Genomic DNA, 22,957 nt, shown 5'->3' with positions numbered 1-22,957 from the left:
ATGAACTCACCAAAAGTTGTGTTTCACTTGAAGGAGAACTTTATCCTCTTTATGTTATGTCCTGCACAGCTCAAGCCTAATTCTAGTTGGCTAATATGTCTGTGGCTTTAAACCATTCTGCGAAGTTGCTTCTCATGTTATCTGCCAATGTTATCAATATGCTTTTCTTGTCTTTGTTACTCTGAGTTGTATCTTGTGGTCTTTCAGAGTTAAAACCACCATGTGGGAGAGACTAAGAGGTGGCCACCCTTTCCGAGTGCCTGGGGGCTGTGGGGGCCTGGATACGGGACAACAGGTTGCGTCTGAACCCAGGGAAGACAGAGTGACTGTGGATTAATGGCTCCTCGATTTCTGGGAAATTGCCATCTTTAGTTCTGGATGGGATTGCACTGCCCCAGACACACCCGGTGCATAACTTGGGGGTCCTCCTGGACTCACGGCTCCTGTTCAAACAGCAGGTGGCAGCCGTGGCTAGGAGGGCCTTTGTGCAACTTTGTGTTGTACGCCAGTTACGCCCCTTCCTGGAGTGAGATGCCCTTCAGTCACGCATGCCCTAGTTATCTCTCACATAGACTACCGCAATGCGCTGTACATGGGGCTACCCTTGAAGAGTATCCGGAAGCTACAGCTGGTGCAAAATGCAGCCGTGCGGGCGATCTTGGGTTTCCCAAAATCAGCACATGTCACCCCTTTGCTCCTCGAGCTGCACTGGGTGCCAGTTTGCTTCGGGGTCCAATTCAAGGTGTTGGTTATCACCTTTAAAACCCTACATGGCACAGGTCCAGGTTACCTAAGGGACCATCTCCTCCCCATCACATCAACCTGTCCCACCAGGTCGTGCAGAAAGGGCATGCTACGGACCCCGTCTGCAAGAGAATTCCATCTGGCGGGGTCCAGGAGGCGGGCCTTCTCTGCAACAGCCCCTGCCCTTTGAAGTATCCTTCCCCCGGAAGTGAGATTGGCTCCCTCCCTCCTGGACTTTAGGAAACAACTAAAGGCCTGGTTCTGTTATCATGCCTGGGGCGGGAGAGAGAGTAGCCATTCCTGGGGATGGTTAGTTTCTTAGAAGGACCCTGCTCTGCTTGCAAATCACAGAGAACTTCCAGCCATTGGGGTTTTTATCATATTTATTTTCTTATGTATTATAGTATTTAATGGTTTTCTATTTTTCTTATTTATGTTTTATTGTAAACCGCCCAGAGTCCCTTTTGGGAGATGGTCAGTGATAAATTTGATTAATAAATAAAATAAAAATAAACAAATAAGAGATCTTGCTGCTGCAGTTCCTCTCCTGCTATGCATTACTTGAAGCACAGTAGATAGCCATAAATACTAGATTATGGGCGTTTTATAGGGTCAGTCAATATCTGTTGCTCTAGCACATAGGCTAACCAGTCTCCTAAAGATGTCCTGGATTAGTACTTCCACAGTCCTTCACAGTAGCTTTGTATAGCTAAGGTTGATGGGAGTTGAACTCCAAAATATTTGAAGGGCATCAGGTTACCTGTTGTAGTCTATGGATTTTATTCTGGGGCCTAGAAACTAATCTACTCTAGATTCTATTCACTGGAACCCTGAATTAGAGCAAAGCTATAAAACATGTAGCAAGGAAGGCACAGCAAGCAAGGAACTCAAAGTGCCAGTTTGCAATTCACCCAGTGCATTCAGTTTCATATCAATGTACTGTCAAAATTCACTGTGAAGGGATCAATGTGTTTTTGGGGTCTATCAAAACAGCACCTGTGGAGAGATGTTCAGTTGCTCCAGTTTTCCACTGCTAAGTTGGCTGTAGTTCAGATAGATGACTTGCATTTTTTTTAGTGTACTCACAAAAACTAAGGAGCTAATTGTGCAAGCCTAAGGCATATATAGGCACTCTGTGACTGTTTGCAGCCCTCAGCCAATTTATATGCATTCTGTTCCCTGCTGTCTGGCTAATTAGTATTGTAAGCAGTTAAGCACATTGCTCTTCTCTTGTTTCAAGCAATGATCGCTTGGTCATTGGGGAAACCTGATGGAATCATCATAATTCTATTGCATAGGTCTATATTTACTGCTCTCTCTGTGTGAGAGACAGTCTGTAGGAACCCACTAGAAGCAAACTCTTTCAATTGTACAGGATACTATTAGTTCTTCGGAAAAATTAGTCTCCTTGATCCTGCTAATGTTGCCTGCTTGCCTGAACTTAAAAACGTATTGCAAGTCTGACATCACTGAAATTTCCCTCCCTCATTTGTTTAAGTGCCAATCCCTATTTGTACATGAGCATTGCCCAGGCAATATTTGCCATATCGCCGTGACTTTGCTGTCATCGTATCCCCAGACCACAAGTGTGACAGGCTTAGGCAAAGCATAGCTATATCAGCCCTGAAATAGTATTTTCCCTCTGATTCCAACACTCTCCAAAGCCATTTCCAAAGTGTATAAAATCTATTAGGTGTTACCACCTATTTCTCTGGAGGGCAGCCAAGTGTGTGCAGTGATTCAGAACAGAGTCAGCTGAGGCAGGTGTCAGTCCTATAAGGTAAAGCAGACTAAGAAACCAATGCTGTGTAAGGCAGGACTACTTTTATTCAACCAGCTACAGTAACAGAATCTTGCAAGTCTGAATGTGCTTCTCCATCCCTTACTTGAGCTTTGTGTGAACTTGGAAGGGGCTCATCTGAGGCAGTTTTCTCAAGTTATTTTCTTGTCCCAGGCTCAAGCCCTGCTTATCTGACCATTGCCTTGGTAGCGGCTCTTACTCCATCCTCTGAGGCCATTCTTTATGTCCTCTATGGATAGGATTCAGCCACGGGGGCTACAGATGTTACACTGGTATAGTTTTCTGCCCACTCAAAGATGGAAATTAACTCAGCAGTGGAGAAAGGCTCCTAAATTATAGTCTGTATTTACTCTCGCTCACACACAGTAGACATTTTTCTACAATTATGAAGGATTATTTTTGACTATAGAACGGCAAAGAGAAAAGCTAAGTACAAAGGAGATATTTAAAAACGGTCATGTTTCTTTTTTCCTTTGCTGTTTTTACTGCTTGCTTCACTAGAGAGCCTTTCTTCTTTAGTTGTCTACAAAATGTCCTGGAAATATAAACTATATTCCTCGGCTCCTATCATCTGACTTTTTTGTGCTGAGATCATGATTTATGCAGCTTAATTTGCTCCGTTCTGTATCATCAAATGGTACCTCCTTAAATGTCCATAGTCTGGCCACAGCATCATGGCGGGTAACATTTATAAATCTCCCATACACCCACTATTTAGGGAGATGTATTCATGTCACAGTCCAGCTTTAATTTTGGGGGGTAGATTCCTGTACCCAGATAGCCACAAATTTAGTAACCAGCAGCAAAACTAATAAGGTAGTAAAGCATATCTAAACAAATCCTCCCAGGAGGAATTCATATATTGACACAGCAACAGCTGGGCTCCACTGTGATTTACTACTGTAAAGACTGAGATTCAGCTGGTCTTTGTATTTTCATGGGCTGAAGATTCAGCGCTAACTTCTTTGTCTCTGAATGGTTATTGGGAATTAGTTTAATACCTGCAAATGCAGTTTTTATTGCCAGCTAATGCATTCAGTCTTCAATTTCTGTCATGAGAATGATTTTAAACTAAGATGTTAAGGTGACTATATCGGGCCATTTCTGAAATGTTTTTAGTTCTTCTCCATCTCCTGCTTCTTGCATTTTGTCATCTGATGGAATAACCCCTTTCTTTGGTGTTAATAAATTATCCTTATTGGATGATTTGGATATTTTTTCAAAGGCCATCTTTGTTTAGTTTAGTTTAAATCTAGACATTCAAGATGGCTTATAAATAGTTTAAAATGGTACATAAAGAGCTATTAAAATAGTGGGTTATAAATAAATCAAATAAAAATATCAACAAAAATTATATCTAAGCATAGAATAAATTTGTTAAAGCTCTGGATACTTAAAAAAAAGCCCAACAACCTTTAAAATGTATTATACTAGGCTTCAGGCAGATCTTCCTAAGGAGAGTATTTGCAGGGATTTCTGGGAAGGCCTTTACTGTAATGCCAAACCTAACAGGCAGGTAGGTTTCATGTGAAAGGAAATCATTCTTAAGGACCCAAGTCACAAGCTGCATGTAGCCTGAAAGCTTAAAAACAGCCATTTGTGTTTTTCCTGGAAATGAACATGAAACCATGACAGCTGTACTACAACAGGCAACTTACTATTTGACCAGGTTAGAACTCTTTTTGGTTGAAATTTACATTGTGTTATGATCTCAAAGAGAATTTTTATAAGATGATGTATCACTGGAACACGACACTAGAGAAATTATCTAAAACGTATAAAGGCACTTCAAATGTATGTTGGAAATGTGAACAGCATGAAGGGACGTTTTATCATACTTGGCAGATGTGTAAAAAAGCTTTAAAAATGGATTCAGATACATACTTTGATATAGAAGATTTTAAAGATTAATATACTGTACAGTTGGAACCAGAAGTCTTCCCCTTGGGACTGATGGACAAACAATTGGAAAAATGTTATGGAACTTTGTTTCAATATATGATTACTGTGGTGAGACTACTATATGCACAGAGATGGAAAGATTTGACACTACCGACTCTGGAGGAATGGTTGGTGAAGTTGACAGATTTTGCTGAAATGGATAAATTGTCTTCTTTGATAGAGAAAAGACACTATCTACATTTATTGGTGACTGGAAGCCTCTTATGGACTTTTTGTGTAAAAATGAAAAAAATGAACTTGTGATTTATGATTTTGATGATTGGACAGAATAGATTATAGAAAGAAAAGTATTATGATGTACTGTTAGAGAGGTTAAATACATTGTACTTATAACTGCTGCAAAGAATATCGGAAGCCACTTCTTTATATTTTTTTTCTATTTTTCTTCAACTTTCTTTTCTTTTCTTGCACTTTTTGCTTTTCTGTGAATATTTCAAAATTTAAGTCAAAATTTAAGCCCTGTATTACCTCACAAATCTCAGAGGAGTAATAAAGGCGTTCCTCCATCACGTTTTCAGGCTGAAACAGTAAAGGCTTTTCACATATTCACGGAACCTGAGTCTTTAGAACAAGTGAATGCTTTACCACCTGAGATTGCACAAAATTGGCATTCTGCCATGCAACAGGAATTAGCATCCTTGAAAGAAAATAAAACATGGAAACTGGTAAATCTACCTCCCAATGAATGCTGTCTAGGTTGTAGGTGGGTTTTCAAACTGAAAAGGGATGCTGATGGCAAAATCCAAAAATATAAAGCAAGGTTGGTTGCAAAAGGGTTCACTCAAAAGAAAGATTTAGACTTTGACAAGACTTTTGCACCAGTTACTAAAGGTGAATCAATTAGATTACTGTTAAAAATTGCTGCACTCAAAGGAATGTCAGTTCGTCGCTATGACATTCAAACTGCATTTCTCTATGGTGATTTAGACCACAAATTATACATGCAGCAACCCCCTGGCTATGAAAAAGGGAAGAATCTGGTCTGTGAACTGCAAAAGTCAATCTATCGGTTAAAACAGGGTGCTAGATCCTGGAACCAAAAATTAGATGGAAACCTGCAGAATTTTGGTTTTGAAAAAGGAAAAGCAGATCCATGTGTATATGTGAAGAAAGACAAACAGGGCTGTATGTATCTGTGCATTTATGTTGATGATTTGCTGCTGTTCACATCAACAGAAAAACAAAGGCTTGATTTTGAAGCCTGCATGAAAACCCATTTCACATTAAAAAGCCTTGGAACAGTAATAAATTACCTAGGCTTGGAAATACACAGGGAGAAGGATGGTAGTTTTCTGTTAAGCCAACTTGGTAAAAATCAAAAGCTCCTAGAGGATTTTTACATGCAAGACTGTAAACCAGTCTCTACTTCTATGATACCAGATTTTCAGAAAGAAATAGAAGAAACTCAATTAACTGAGGCAGAGAAATATAGATCTGCAATTGGAAGTTTACTGTACATTGCAAATCACTCTCACCCAGATATCTCAAATTCTGTGGCCATTTTAAGTAGACAGGTAGAGAAGCCTACATCTACTGGAAAAGCAGCATTGAAGAGGTTAATCAGGTATTTGCAAGGAACAAAGAATTATTGCCTGAAGCTAAATGCCTGTGGAACAGAGAAATTGCAGGCTTTTGCCGATTCTGACTGGGGAGCAGATGCCAGTGACAGGAAATCCACTTCTGGGATTTTAATTCAATTTGCTGGGTCGAGCTTAGGCTGGCATTCTAGAAAGCAAACACTTGTTGCTCTTTCCACTGCAGAAGCAGAGTTTTAGCACAAACCTGTAACAAGGTTGTATGGTTTAAACAGTTATTAAAAGACATAGGCATGGAAGTGAACCAGCCTATATCTGTTTATGAGGATAATCAAGCTTGCATTGCAATGGCAAAATCTGAAGCCTGCAAGAATAGGACAAAACATACAGATATTAGATATCAATATATCAAAGACATGATAGCTAAAGGGGAAATAATGTTAAAATATTGTGAATCAAAAGACATTATTGCTGATATTTTAACCAAACCTCTTGCTCTACCAAGACATACAGAGTTGACAAAGAAAATTGGCTTGTGTCTTACTCCTTAGCAAAACAAAGGGGAGTGTTGGAATTTCTTTGTTTTTGCATGGACCAAGCCACTAGGTTACCATGGTAATTGAGTACTTTCTTAAGTATCAGCAGGGTGAAGAGGTCAAACTTAATTGACCTCAGTTTGGGTGTTAAAGCTCCTGATTTGCCTGGAGGGCAGCTTGCCTGGGCTTGTTACTAGTTTCAGTTTCCTTTCTACACAGCCTCTCTTCCCAGTCCTCTCTGAGCATGTGTGAATGCACAGCTTAAAAATATGTTTTTGTGCTTTCTGTAAATAAATTTATTTTTATAGAAAATAGAAATGCCTGGTGTGTGATTTTTCTGATCTCTCGGGCCAAACGCTTTCCAGCACACTCTGACAGGTTTAGCATTCTTCAGGACACATTTTTAAATAACGGGTGACAGGTAAACTGTGTTAGTCCTTCTAAACTCACATATGGTGAATGTGAATGCCATAGCCTATAGATATGATGTAATTGCCAATCTAATTGTACTAAGTTGTCATCCTCAAGCAGGGAAAAATATAAGCTATCACACAGCTATGGACTGTGTAAGGCTTAATTATAGGTGAGTGAGAACTATACCAAAATCTATCCTCCCATTTTGTGAACATTTTCTTCAATAAAAGGAGCTTCAGATTTTCTATCTCAGAAAGCTTAAGAATTTCTTCAGAACTATTTCTGGCAGTCAAGCAAATGTTTTTGTTAAACTTTTTTATTGCTCTGAAACCTCCCTGGCTGAACCTGTTTTCCATTCTGAAGAAGGTACACGTGGGTAGATTCCCATGGGATATATTTTCTTTGGATTTAATTAAAACATTAGAAAGCAGAGATGCTCTAGACTGCTGATGAGATGGTTGGAGAATGAAAGACGCTGTCAGAAACCTTGTAACTAAGGTAAAATTCAAGAAGCTACTAGCCACCCATGAAATCTTTGTTTTATGAAATTTCAGTGGATATTAAGGACCAGAAAATACTGAATATTTAATTACATGCTGCACGGGTTGACTGGAGAACCTATGATGGTGCCTCTATCTGGTTGTATGGAGATGCTGGTGAGGGCAGGGGAATAGTATCTAGCATATCCCGCTTGTGATATTATTAAAAGTTCTTGCTGAATTCTCACAATTTAGCTTACCCTTTACCTTACATTAAGGTGTAATGTTTTTAGTATTTTGAATTTTATAGATAATTTTAATTATTATTGTAATCCTCCTAGTACCTCTTGAGTAGGCAGCATACAAATAATTGTAATAAATAAATAATATGGCAAGTGAGGTCCGGATAAACCTATTCTGAACCTGAGCTATCTGTAATATGCAGAGGAACAACCTCAAAGAAGGCTTCATTTGCCATCTGTGAAAATGTGAAAGCCCAGTATATTTCTTAAAATAATCAGAATAATTGAAATGAAGAAGGTGCCAGTAAAAAAAGAACCAAATGGAGGATATCATGATTTGATTATACCTCCGTACAAAAATCTTTCATCAAACTTAGAAAGGTAGATGTTGTACCTAACTCTAGAATCTGGCCAGCCAAAGTGTGGCTGTAGAAAACTACACTAAGAGTCCTTGCCCCACCTCATGAGGTTCCATGAGGGGACTTGGAAGCAAGTATTCTCTGCTGAAGCTACTCTCCTGTACAGTTGGCTCTCCCCAGAAATCCTTGTTGCTAGTCTATAAAAGATGAGACATGGAGGACAAAAGTACCTAGAATTTATGCAGGTGCTGCTAATGATGTGGTCTTCTTGGGATTGTATGATAACATCATTTCTATGAATTGCATACTTAATTATGTATCATTTTTGTAAACCGCTTAGATTTGTTTTTGATTGAAGAGGCGTAACAGCACTGGTAAATAAATAAACTATTTGCTTCCATGTAATGGTTATCCAGATTTTCTAGGGCAGTCTTTTTTTGTGGCATAGTAGCTTTCTACGTGATAGATATTATTTTTATAGAACACATTTAAACATGGTGGCTCCCATCTGCATAACCCCAAAGTGAATTTTACCTCCCTGTCTGTTGTTTGTCACATTATGAGAATTATGCCTGAAATTCCAGATTTAAGCTCTCTCTGAAATGAATGACAAAAAGTGTTCCATCTCATCTGTACAACAATCAAGCGGGAAATTACTTACTTTCAAAGAGGGTTGAGAATCGTTCAAAGCAAGGCATTAATGGACAGCAGGATTATTATAGCTGTTGCTTTTTGGCTTCCAGTTCAATGCAGCTTTTATAACAAAATGTACAAGCCAATCCATTGATGCTTCCTGGATCCACCAAGGAAAAAGAGAGAGAAAAAAACTTTCTCAGGAAATAAGTCAGCTGCATGTTCAGAAATTTAATTAGACATTTCCCTGGAGATTTCTTTCTCTGGATCTTCTCTTTTTTTGTTTTATACTGAAAATCATAACATGTCATACATTGTTTTCACTTCCCTTGCTAAAATACTTTCCAGGCACAAATGTTGGAAGATTTGGTATGTAATGTCAGCACCAGATAGGCAATGAAACAATCATGGACCCTAATTGTACTTTGTATTTTCTCTTAGAAGAAAAGAATTCTAAAGGGTTCAGTTGAACTATCCAAGATTAAATGTGTAGAACTTGTGAAAAGTGACATCCCAGTTCCATGTCACTATAAATATCCTTTCCAGGTAAGTAACAAAGCATGCCATTACAATTATCCTAAACATAACCAGTATATCTAACTTACAGGTCAGGCTTAATGCTTTTTAACAGGACAAAGGTTTAAGAGATAAAAATTGCTTAGGTGGTAAGAGGGAAATTATACCAAAAACAGCTTCCAACATTTTCAGAGTTGTTTCTATTTTTGATGCTAATATTTATTTTTAAAAGGATCCTGTTGCTTTGTATGACACCTTTCTGACCAGATTTTAAAGCAGTACATCAGATTTAATTTTATACAAACTCTTGCTGTCTCTACATGGAGACAGAATTATTGTATTTATTGTCTTCTTCCAACTTCCGTTCTCTACTTCAGCCACTTGCTTCCATTATATTCATCTGCCACTTCTTTGCATGCTTCCAATAGCATTTTGCTCTAGAAAGAAAGCTTTCCCCTCCCCACCCCATCCCCAGTCACAGGTAATTAATTAGAGAGAAACCCTTTCCTTTCTTCTGGGAAATATGGGAGTTCTTTTGAGTAGGTAGCGCTGAAGCAAGCCAGACATGTAATAATGTAAAAGGCATGTGAAATTAATTTCTTCTTAGCTGTAGCCCAAATGTTAGCTTCCTGTTTGTTAGTGGAATGAAAAATCTATAATGTGCTGCAAATATAGTAACATCAAGAAAGTCTTTTGTTTGATTCTAGCGATACAATTCACATTTGGCCAGAATAGAGGCAGCTTGTGGTTCCTGTTTCTTACAGGACAAGTACAGATGTGGATATTTGGTGGAGAATTAGGACTTTTAGAACCTCAGCTAGGTTTATTTTCTTTTTAAAAGCAAGGTTCTGTCCAAGTCTGTGGAAATCTGTTAAAATTTTGCTGACCAGAAGGTCTAGCAATGGGGTAATGGGTCTTCAGTGCCTTTTATTATGTTTTATCCATTCTGTGCAAAACTATGTAGTATATTCATTACACACACACCAGAACAAAAAAATAACACAATGTTCACTTGGAAAAATGTTTAAAGTAATAGATTTGTTGATAATCTGGCAATAAATTAGATTATTTATTATTTATTAATACAAATTCATTTTTTCCTTCTAACTTCACGTCAGAAAACATTCATAGAAAATTGTCTGTTCCTGTTTGGTTTGGAACCGACTCTAATCCCTTTTCTGCTCTCATCACAGATTTTTCATGACAGCTATATGCTCTACATCTTCGCTCCCAACCTAGCAAGCTGCCAGAAATGGGTCTGGACTCTGAAAGAAGGTAACTCGTGACTCGTCACGCTATAACTCTCAGATACACTCCTCATTTGAAATTCAGTGTCAGTGTCAAGGTAACATTAAAGGCTAATATATATGTATATGTATATGTATATGTATATGTATATGTAGATGTAGATGTAGATGTAGATGTAGATGTGTATGTGTATGTATATGTATGTATGTATGTAGTGGGCATAAGCTTTTGTGGATCAGAGCCTTTGAAATGACTTTTATATTCCTGTTTCCTGCTGCAGCCTTTAATTACTCTGGTATCACTTAAAAAAAAATAGCTGATGGCAAACAGGAAGGGAAACTTACGTTTCAGACATTAAGCTGGTCACAGACTCATTGTTTTATGAGCAAAGTGTGATGTTATTAGCCAGTGGTATAAAAATACCACTTTGCTCATTTTATTAATGATAAAATAAGACATATATTAAATTTCCATTTTGACTGGGTCAAATTTATTTCTCCTCCATATACTGGGAATAGAGTTTAAGGATGATAGAGATGTGTGTTTATCTCCATATCTAATTAAATAAATAAGATGCCACATCGACAACTCCTGTTACACAATGGTACATTAAAATAAAACAAGGTTGGCCCTTATTACAATGGTACAGCTTATTCTTTTATTATTTGCATTAGGTGTAATGGCATCTCCATCATCTGTTCATAATAACATGGTTTCCCAATCTTCAGAAGTTTTCTTCCCCAGTGAAAGAAGCTTCTGCTTTTCTATCTCATGGTCAGGATGCTTTAGAATTTCATCAATACCTACTGTCTTCTGTTTCATGGAGTAGAGGGTGTAATGGAAGCAATTCTTTCCCATTAAATGTAATGATAAAAATGACCATCTAGGAATTTGGGGAATGGCACCCCTAATACACTTGCAGGGTATCAGATGGGGAAGGTCTGTTGTAAACCCTGTTTGCCATTATCAGGATTGCTCTGCTAAGAGTAGCTGACATTTTTCCCCTGTTTTAGAAATTAGGAACAACACCACTTTGGTATCAAAGTTTCACCCAAATTTCTGGATAGATGGACGATGGAGATGTTGTGCTCAGCTAGAAAAGATGGCAACAGGCTGTGTGGAGTATATTCCAGCCAAGACTGGTAGGGAATTCTTTTGAAAAATTCTCCTCCATCAAGTTTTAAAGAATAATTTAGCCTATAGAGTACTGTTATATAAAGAGCCATAGGGCATCTGTAAAACGTGTATGAGAGAAGTACAATATGGCTTTATGTTTAATTCTGTTATTTTTATATAGTGGTTTGACTGCTTTGTGGTTTGGCTTGTGGGAGTAATCCACTCACCATATGGTTTGAATCTGTAATGTGGATTTATTCATTTCCCTTGGGATTGAAGATTCCCAGACTCAGTGTTGCCCATCTATAAAACCAACAAATGTCTAAATGATTAACTTCTCCATAATATGGTACAAAGCAACGTGTAATGCCGGATAACCCACCTAGAGTTCTCATCTCATATGGATGGTACTGTTAGCTGGCATGCAGTAAATGGGCCTATGCATTAATTGTACATCTTAAATAAGCAGAATATATACTGCCCAATTGCCTCCTTTCAGCACTAGGTTTCACTCTTGGATTCACCAGAATCTGTCAGTGGTTTTACTTTCTGGTGCACAAGTCTCACCTCCTTTCCTCTGGCCCCTGGCAATACTCTTACCCTTTTATCACCACTGTGTCCTGATTGTGGGCTGCTACTGTGGCCATTGCCAGATCCTACTCCAAATAAATGGCCATCCAGTTAGCAAAGCTGAATTCCCTACACATTTTACAGTAATGTACTTTAGGTATTTTAAGCTAAGACAGATCTTCTTGCATATATATACATGAAATCTTTATCCCAACACCACTGAATCACACCTATTGTAAAGAAAAAAGAACACTGGGTCCAAAGAAAAGTATAGCTCTGAGAAACAAGACTGGGGAAAATATTTACAATTTTTGTGAATTGTATTTCTATCTATAAATTGTATTTCTCATTTGTTTGTTTGTTTGTTTATTTGCTCAATTAATTAACCACCCATCTCACTTTTTCAAGCAACTCTAGGTAGTGTACAGTAGGGTTAAAAAACAATCAATTAATACATTTAAAAGTACAAGAAATATATAAAACCCAACTTATATCGGCATACTTCTAAATTTGGCATGGCTAATTACGTATTTTATTGGCAGAACTTGCAGATCTAGTTTGGATGGAGTCAAGTGCTCATTTACTACAAAATTATTTTTTAGCAAACACTGAGATCTGTTTGCTTATAGTTTCTAGCCATGACATTTGATCCAGTATCTTGCCCAGTCTCAGGGTCATTGGAGATGTGCTGCTTCATCCCAAAACAATCAAAATAGAACCACCCTGTAGTTCTTGAAAACCCACAGGTTAATATACCTCTAACTTTCCTATTTTTTTTTCTGTTTGGCATGCACATGAGTTATGTTGATTTTATGTTTTTCTTTCCCTAGTCTCCAATAAACCTCTTCCACTTACTCCAGAGAATAGCATGGTGAGTGTCAAGATGTGGGTAGTACATATGGATGAGACATACTATTTGTGGCATTGATGTCATGAAGCCTGAAGTTCAGTTTTGAAATGTTATATCAAATTTGGCATCTAAAATGTGGCTTAATTATTGCAAAGTTTTCTTGTTCTATCATTTATGTTGTGTAGCATCTCTAGTCAAACATTTTTAGTAATAGGTATGTAATTTTTGATGGCCACATTTCAATATTCATCATTTGGATATTCTCATATGACGCTTTCTAAGAGTACAGCAACTAAAGCCCAAACTGGTTAAAAAATATAGGGCTCATTCATGCAAGTGTATGAGTGCAGTGTCCATTTATAGACAAAAGGCTGATATGCCTATTAATATTACAGATACAGTACTGTATAATATAGCATGTAATCCCAGAAATCTCCCTGTTTTGAAATATATGAATATATGACACAGCTGACATACTCTACTGTATATGTAGTCAAATATTTGTTGCAGCCATTTTCTGTATTCAAAGTCTTTCTTTTTTAAAAACAGAAATCATTACTAGACACCAAGGAATCTTCAGTAGTTGCCATTTATGATTATATTGCTCAGAATCCTCAGGAGCTGACATTACGACGCAATGAAGAATATTGTGTTATTGATAACTCCGAAGTCCATTGGTGGTTGGTTCAGGATAAGAATGGGTAGGTGTTCCCTTTAGGAAGAAGAGACTCTCTTTTTAAAAAATGTATGTTCTAATTCCTTCCTACATTACATTTTTTCCCATGTGCTGTATAGTTTCTTATTAATTTTGCTTTCCTGTCTTGTAGTATTGTACCATATATTAAGTATAGTCCATGATGCAATCAGATACTTATATTTGTTTTGAAATAATGTGAACGTTTATTTTCTGTATCAGGTAAGAGATGGTGCCATCTACTCAGTAATTCTTTTAGCAGAAGGTTTGCTCTAATAGACAATTTTAATCAAGTCATATAATTAGAAAATGCTGAAGTTTTTCATCTTCTAATAGCAAGAAAACTTATTTGTTGCAGTCATGAAGGATATGTGCCAAGCAGCTACATAGTAGAAAAATCACCAGATAATCTTCAAATATATGAGTAAGAATCTTTGACTTCTTTATATGTAATATCATTACCAAGAGACTAAGTATATTGCTGAAACATTGAATTATGTAGTTTTTAAATCTTAACATTAAGATGTAAATTAATGCAAAAATAAACTGATAATCAGCATTTGAAAGCATGTAGAAAAATATTAGCCAATTAGAACTCTCAGGCAATGTTAGGTTTGATTAATGTTCTTTTTTGAGAGGATAGAAAGAAATGGAAATCTCAGCCCGCTTTTCTTTTGCCAGATATGATCCTAGTCAGACCCAGCTGACCTTCGCCATCTTCTTCCACCCGCTGCTGACAAGGCCTTCCAAAAGCTCATGCCCTTCTCCAAATTATGTGCTGCCTTCTTGTGATGCTTTGGAAGGCCTCAGAAGCATTGGAGAAGACAGCGTGCAATTTGGAGATGGGCGCATGCGGCCTCAGGAAGAAGGCCTGGCCTGGTCAGCAGCTGCCTCGCATAGGGCCAGGCCGGGCATGCCTCTTCAGCAGTGGAAGGAAGAAGATGGCGAAGGTCAGCTGGTGGGGTAGGGTCTGCAGAGCGCAGGGTAGCAGGGTGGCAGGGGCTTTGTACTGTGGCGCTGGGGTGGCTGGCCACAGCACGGAGCTTGAGACGGCACTCCTCAGTGGTGGGGTTGGCACCGGTGGTGCTGGGGCTGAAGTAGAAGCCAGGGAGTGGTGGCAGCCAGCTGTGACTGCTGAAGGCCCCAGGCCTTTACTTCAGCCCTGGCACCGCCACCACCACAGAGGAGTGCTGCTGTGCAGGGTGGCCAAAAGGGCAGAGGTGGGGGGGAGATAGGTGGAGGGAGTTCAAGAGGAGGCAGAGGGGGCAGTCCCTTACCTTACTGAGGCTCAGAGCTCAAAGGGACCAAGCCAGGTCCTCACCTAACAATTGGTGGGATTCGGTTAACGATGGCAATGGGAACTGCCAGAATTTCTGTCACTAAGCGATGTGGTTCCATGACATTATGCTTTATGACCACATCACTTAGAATTGGCAATTCAGTCCCAATTACCGTTGTAACCTGAGGACTACCTGTACCTACACAGAATCTTATTTATTTGCAATGATACCTAACATTAATGTTGTTTATGGATTAATTCCATTTTACACACAACATGCTTTGCTTTGTACTTAACCACTGCAGGTGGTACAACAAGAATATCAACAGAACCAAAGCAGAAACATTGCTCAGGGAAGAGGTAAGGTAAATCCCTTTAGGTAATGATCACATTTTACTGTACTCGAATCAATGTTTGTCCTGCTTCACTTACTCGAACATATAGGAAACTAAAATTCAGTGCTGCAATGAAGAAACTGAGTAGTAATTTTAAAAGCCAGCACTATCTAACCTTTAATTTGAATTGGTTGGTTATGGTGCTTAATTGTTTGTAAATTATAATTCCCACTCATTGTTCCTCAGCCTGGCTGTTTCCCTCACATGACTGCTGAGCATATAAAATTTAGGCAAAAATTATTTATTTATTTGTTTATCAAATTTGTCACCGCCCATTTCCTCCAACCAGAGAGACTCTGGGCGGTTTACAACAATAATCAATAAAACAATAAAATTACAATATCTAAAAATACAATATCTAAAAATACAGTTACAGTTAAATAATAATTATAGATAAAAATAGAATCCAAATGGCCAATGACAACTCACATCACCACCTATTGATGGCCTGAGTCCTTTGCAGGAAGACTGGTATTGAAAAACATGAGATACCAATGCAGAACAAGCAGGAAGGAATTAGATATCTTGTGCAACTAAAACAGAAGCCAAGTTCTGTTTCAGCAGGTTTATCTGTATACTTCGGGAATCCAAAGCATCCTGACTGTTTGCATTAAACTGACATTGCTGCATCCTTGTTCATTCTCCCTAATTTGGGGGGTGTTTGGTCTGCTCCTTATTAGGCTCCTTCTCACTTTCTTGCTTCCATTGTATTTTTGTTTGTTTTCTTCCCCTTAGGCAAATTGTGTATGTAGGTAGACAAGCATGAATTATAAATGCTTTTATTGCATGACTAGCAATGATACATTTGGTCACTGCGAACCAGTTAGATCTAGTGGTTAAAGTGCTGGACTAGCAGCAAGAAAACCCAAATACTAGTCCTGCCTTAGGCACAAATCCAGCTGGGTGACTTTGGACCAGTCACTCTCTCTCAGCAGAAGACTATGGCAAACCACTTCTGAAAAAATGTTGCCAAAAAAATTGCATTGATTTGCCCAGGAGTTGCCAGGACTCAAAACTGACCTGAAGGCAGGCAGGCAGGCAGGCAGGCAAGCAGGCGGAAATAAATAAACAAACAAACAAACAAATAAATGTAAGCTGATGTAGAGTTTCAAACTGTAAAACTGGTCTTTTTACAGACTCCTTTCTGAATCCATTGTACTTCATCTTTCTGCAGGATAAAGAAGGAGCTTTCATGGTGAGAGACTCAAGGCAGCCTGGCACCTATACAGTCTCTGTTTTCACAAAAGCATTGAAGTAAGCCAGATCCTAGGAAAGGTTGCATGGCTTTTTTTTTATTTTCATTTTAATAAAGAAATATCAAAACAATAGATTCAAATAAAATTTGTCAGGGATTTGAAATAATTAAATAAAAAAAGAATCTACTGTAACCATAATATATAGCTGATTCGTGACATCCTTTGGAGATCCTCTCCTTCAAAATAGTAATTCATCCTCATCCCACTTAATTTGCATGGTTATTGCAACAAATGCCTTTTAGCAAAGATTTAATTTAATATTTCCAAATAAGGTAAAAAGAGATGTTATATCTAATATCCTGAGGTTTTTCTGTTAATAATCTTTCTAATAATTGATGTACTGAAGATCTACAGCTGGAATACTATTCCATTTCTGGGCTATAAAAATGGCCATGTGGTTTATTTATTTTTTGCTTTTGCTTTTGCTTGTCTGCTGCTCGTTCCCCAAGGCTCTGGGCAGCTAACAATGTCAACATATGCAATAATGACCCCCAAATCCCAAATGCATATAAAAATAAAAAGAGTAGGAAAGATAAAAACCAAAACATACAAATGCCCTGCACCTGCGAACCCTACTTAAAATCGCAACACATAGAACAGGTAGTTTTTTCACAATTTTCCTAAAGCCCAAGATGGATAAATGTGACCAAACTTGCCAAAGAGGAATTCCAAAGGAGTGTCAGTGGCAACCCAAAATGCCCCTTTCCAAGGCTTCATCAGGTGACAATCCTGTAATGATGGCACCTGGACAGCATCGACCCTATTTGATCTGATTGACTGGTAGATGAATATAGGAGGTGATCCCTCAGATAACTATATCTTTGTTTTTAATATTATTTTCTCAACAATAACACAAGGCATAATTTTGGTGTTGCTGCAACAATCAACAACTTACATACTGTAAGTCTCAGATAGCCAGCAATCCCGCGTCAGAACATTTCCAGTCCCATTCCAGTTTGAGATCTGCTGCCTCCAGCACTGCGTTCCAATTGCATCCAGCCTAACTGTCCAGTGAGAAGTCCTGTTTCGCTGCCCTGTTGTGCCCAGTTGGGCTCATTGATCTCAGTCTTCGTATTTCAAGGACTTGATTATTGTAAATAGTTATTTAATGAAGAGTAATTCTATTAGACCTTGTCTGGTTGCATAGTCTGAACAGGACAGGTGTGTCTTGTGTATTGTACAATTTTGGAATAGCTGCTGCTGCTTCTGGACATCTGGGGCTTTTTTACTTGTATTTTAATAATGATTTCATTGTATGCCTCCCAGAGGCACTATGGACTGGGGGACCTTTTAAAATAAATAAATAAATAAATAGATAAGGTGCCAAGTAGATAGGAGAGTCAGTCCCATCCATTTATCAGATATATCTGTCTGACAATGCATTTTATTCCCTGTCTGTTTTCATATGACTGCAGTGATATATGAGCCAGCACAGCATGATTCCAGTAGGAGAGCAATCAGGACATCATGGAGTTGGCATTGTTCTTTTTTATGAAGATGCCTTCTCCAGCAGCTGGGAAACACTGATACTGGGAAGATAGGAGTAGTAAAAGGCTAGGAAGGTGGGGTAGAACAAGCATCCTTCAAACTTTTTAGTAATGAAAAAAGGATTACATTTAGGTACCGACAGACTCTCCAGAGTGCGGCATTCTGGTACTTGTTTGAAGGAACCCAATAAAGGGGGGAAAAATGTTGTTATTCTACTGTGGAAATATATGGGTAGCAGGTCTTCAATAAATTGGTTCATAATATTTATTCTATGGCACATACCTTATCTCCAGTTTGATTGATGCTTGGTAAATCATTGCTAATTTTGCCCTACTTGGGAATTTTAATTGCCCTTACATTATTTTGAAAAGGAATATTTGCTGTCTTTTTAGCAATGACAATAGCCCAGTTATAAAACACTATCACATCAAGGAGACCAGTGACAAACCCAAGAGGTATTACTTGGCAGAGAAACATGTTTTTGATTGTATCCCAGAATTAATCCATTATCATCAGTACAATGCAGGAGGTAAGTTCAGGCAAGAAAGGTAAGAAGATGCAAATAAATTAGTAATAATTCCAGGATTCTAATATATTAAGAAAGGAAGGAAAAATTATCTTGAAATCTAATGTTATAAATAATTCTTTATTATCAAAGCTGTTATGATAAATGAACATCACTTTATTTACAATCATGAAATGCTGGAAGTTTCCTGACTTCTGGGTCTCTTCTGCAAGATGCCTGTATTTGCCTTCTTTTTATATGTGCCCCTATTAAGTGTAATTTTGAATTACACTGAAGAGAAAGGCTCTATATAAATGAAGAACAATTCTTTGCCTTTTTGAATATTCTGGGAGAAATTCAATATATTCAGATGCTCAACGTATTTGGGTAGATGGTCAAAGTGCCTATATTGTGCTATCAAAACTTTATAGACCTTCTTGAGGAATTTCAGTTAATAGGGTAACAGTTTTGCTATATTGTATTGGAGTGATAAAATTATAACTTGTTATTACTGTATTGAAAGTTGAACCTAAGGTACATTCTTACAGTACATCTCCATAATTCTAGTTTCCTGGCCCATCATTTTTTCTAAGCTTCCAAAAACTGGCACTTATTTTTTATTTTTATTTTTATTTTTTTTGGTCTTTATGTATTTCTATATTATTTCTCCAAATCACAGGTCTTGTTACTCGGTTGAGATATGCTGTCTCCTCCTGGAGAGAAAAAGCTCCTGTTACAGCTCAATTAAGTTATGGTAAATAAACTGTAGATGTTTTGCTAAAGGGGCTTGTAATTTTTTTGGTTTTGAGACAGAATTAAGTTTGTAGCAAAAATGGAAGAGGTGGTAAGGAATAGTGATGGAACCAGTAGTGAAGCTAACTGTTGGGAAATCAAGGTAGGAAAAAAAGTAAGAAAGCAACTCACAGTTCCTTTCCTTAAAATTTAAATAAGGGTGGATAAGACCCAACATTTCTTCTTGTTTCTGTGAATGGGAGATAGGGATGGGAGTATGAGAGGAGGTAATTATTAAATTATGGATTCTTATTCAAGTTCTTTCCACCACCCCCAAGGCACTATTGATTGGAAGTTGTTGTTGTTGTGGTTGTTGTTGTTTGGCATCAAGTTGTTTATGACTCATGGCCACCCTACTGTATATATAACAGAACGAAATGCTGTTCGGTCTTGCGCCATATGCCTGACTGTTCCAATGTTTGCATCCATTGTTGCTGTAACTGTATCAATCCATCGCATTGAGGGTCTTCCTCTTTTCCACTGGCCCTTGACCTTACCAAACATGATGTCCTTTTCAAGCAATCGGTCTTTCCTGACGATGTGCCCAAAGTATGTGAGTCTAAGCCTAGTTATCTTTGCCTCTAGGAAACATTCTGGTTGTATTTCTTCTAAAACTGATTTATTTGTTCTTTTGGCAGTCCATGGTATTTTCAATAATCTTTGCCAACATCACAATTCGAATGCATCAATTCTTCTTCTATCTTCCTTTTTTAATGTCCAACTTTCACAGGCATATGTAGTAATTAAGAAGATCACAGTGTGAGTCAGATGCACCTTTGTTTTTAAAATGATGTCTTTACTTCTGAAAACTTTAGATAAGTCTTTGATGGCAGATTTTCCCAGCGTGATACATCATTGATTTCTTGATTACTACTTCCCTTGGCACTGATCGTTGATCCGAGTAGAATGAAATCAGTGACAACTTCAATTTCTTCTCCATTTATTGTGACATTGTTTATTGGTCCATTTGTGAGAATCTTCGTCTTCTTCACATTCAGGTGTAGTCTGTATTTCTGACTACAATTTTGATCTTCGTCAGCAAGCCCTTCACGTCTTCTTCATTTCCAGCAAGCAAAGTTGTATCATCTGCATATCGCAGGTTGTTAATTAGTCTTCCACCAATTCTGATACCCCGTTCTTCTTTGTACATTCCTGCTTCTTGAATTATTTGTTCAGCATACATATTGAATAAGTAGGGTGAAAGTATACAACCTTGCCACACACCTTTTCCAATTTTGAACCACTCGGTGTCACTGTTTTCTGTTCTAACGATTGCCTCTTGATCCTTGTGGAGGTTCCGCATGAGTACAATTAAATGCTCTGGAATTCCCATTCTTTGTAATATTAACCATAACTTGTTATGGTCCACACAGTCAAACGCCTTTGTGTATCCATCTGACATCAGCAATGCTATCTTTTGTACCACGTCCTCTTCTAAATCCAGCTTGGACTTCTGGTAGTTCTCTATCGATGTAAGGCTGCAAATGTTGAATTATTTTCAGCAAAATTTTGCTAGCATGTGAAATCAATGAAATTGTTAGATAATTTCCACATTCGGTTTGATCTCCTTTCTTTGGAATGGGCATGAATGCGGATCTCCTCCAGTCAGTTGGCCAGGTCATTGTCTTCCAAACTTCTTGACATCGAAGAGTAAGTACTTCCGCTGCTGCATCTGATTGTTGAAATATCTCAATTGGTAATTCATCAACTCCTGGAGCCTTGCTTTTTGCCAATGCCTTCAGTGCAGCTTGAACTTCTTCCTTCAGTCCCGATGGTTCTTGAACATCTCCTACCTCCTGAAATAGCTGGACATGGACTAATTCTTTTTTATACAGTGATTCTGTATATTCCTTCCATCTTCTCTTAACACTACCCGCGTCGTTTAATGTATCGCCCATTGAATCTTTAAGGATAGCAACTCGGGGCTTGAATTTTCTCTTCAGCTCTTTCAGCTTGAGAAATGCTGATCGTGTTCTTCCTCTTTGATTTTCTAGCTCTAGGTCTTTGCATATTTCATCATAATATTTTTCCTTATCTTTTCGAGCTGCCCTTTGAAATTTTCTATTTAGCTCTCTTACTTTATTCTTTCTTCCATTAGCTTTAGCTACTCGGTGTTTAAGAGCAAGTTCCAGAGTCTCATCTGACATCCATTTGGATCTTTTCCTTCTTTCCTGCCTTTTTAATGATCTTTCACTTTCTTCACATATTATGTTCTTAATGTCTTCCCACAACTCTTCTGGTCTTCGGTCATCAGTGTTTAGTGCATCAAATCTATTTTTGAGGTGATCTCTAAATTCAGGTGGGATGTTTTCTAGATCATACTTTGGCACTCTTGGACTTGCTTTAATTTTCTTCACCTTCAGCTTGAACTTGCACGTGAGCAATTGATGATCTGTCCCGCAGTCAGCTCCTGGCGTTGTCTTAACTGATAGTATTGAGCTTCTCCATCTTCTCCTTCCACAAACGTAATCAATTTGATTTCTGTGTAATCCATCTAGCAAGGTCTATGTATATAGTCATTGACTGTGTTGTTGGAAAAAAAGTATTGCAAATAAATAAATCATTAGTCTTACAGAATTCTATCATGCAATCTCCAGCATTATTTCTGTCACCAAGGCCATATTTTCCAACTACTGATCCTTCTTTGTTTCCAATTTTTGTGTTCCAGTCGCCAATAATTAACAAAGCATCTTGATTGCATGTTTGATCAATTTTAAATTGCAGCATTTTGTAAAAGTTTTCAGTTTCTTCATCTTCAGCATTCGTGGTTGGTGCATAAATTTGAATAATAGTAGTATTAACTGGTCTTCCTTGTAGGCATATAGATATTAGTCTATCACTGGCAGCGTTGTACTTTAGAATTGATCTTGAAATATTCTTCTTAATGATGAATGCCATGCCATTCCTCTTTGATTTTTCATTCCCAGCATAGTATTCCATATGACTGTCAGATTCAAAGTGACCTATGCCAGTCCACATCAGCTCACTAATGCCTAAGATGTCAATTTTTAGGCATTCCATTTCATTCTTGACAACTTCCATTTTTTCTTGATTCATACTTCGTACATTCCATGTCCCGATTATTAATGGATGTTTGTAGCTGTTACTTCTCATTTTGAGTTGTGCCACATCAGCATATGAAGGTCCCGGAGACTTTACTCCATCTGCGTCATAAAACTTGGCTCTACTTTGAGAAGGCAGCTCTTCCCCAGTAGCATATTGAGTGCCTTCCAACCTGAGGGGCTCATCTTCCAGCACTATATCGCAAAACGTTCTGCTGTAATTCGTAGGGTTTTCATTGGCATGTTTTTGGAAGTAGATTGCCAGGCCTTGCTCCCTAGTCTGTTCTTTGTCTGGAAGCTCTGCTGAAACCTGTCCACCATGGGTGACCCTTCTGGTAGTAGAACTACTGGTGGCATAGCTTCCAGCATCATAGCAACACGCAAGCCACCACAGTATGACAAACTGACAGACGGGTGGTGGATTGATTGGATAACAATTATTATTTATTGGACAACAGCAATTATCAGATTGTTTTTCTTC

The 22,957-nt window shown here is 38.1% G+C and overlaps 1 protein-coding gene across 1 annotated transcript in view; it reads left to right on the top strand.

The window, feature by feature from the left end:
- ITK (IL2 inducible T cell kinase) overlaps positions 1-22,957 on the top strand; it is a 41,565-nt gene that overhangs the window by 6,000 nt on the left and 12,608 nt on the right. The window contains exons 2-11 of the mRNA XM_063292139.1: positions 9,147-9,251; positions 10,415-10,496; positions 11,483-11,611; positions 12,986-13,026; positions 13,555-13,706; positions 14,058-14,123; positions 15,284-15,338; positions 16,548-16,627; positions 18,510-18,646; positions 19,302-19,376. Of these exons, the coding sequence (XP_063148209.1) occupies positions 9,147-9,251; positions 10,415-10,496; positions 11,483-11,611; positions 12,986-13,026; positions 13,555-13,706; positions 14,058-14,123; positions 15,284-15,338; positions 16,548-16,627; positions 18,510-18,646; positions 19,302-19,376 (922 nt within the window). The remainder of the gene's footprint in view (positions 1-9,146; positions 9,252-10,414; positions 10,497-11,482; positions 11,612-12,985; positions 13,027-13,554; positions 13,707-14,057; positions 14,124-15,283; positions 15,339-16,547; positions 16,628-18,509; positions 18,647-19,301; positions 19,377-22,957) is intronic.

This window comes from Candoia aspera, chromosome 2, assembly GCF_035149785.1.
Source record: "Candoia aspera isolate rCanAsp1 chromosome 2, rCanAsp1.hap2, whole genome shotgun sequence".
NCBI lineage: Eukaryota > Metazoa > Chordata > Lepidosauria > Squamata > Boidae > Candoia > Candoia aspera.
This window is presented reverse-complemented; position numbering and strand designations above follow the sequence as displayed.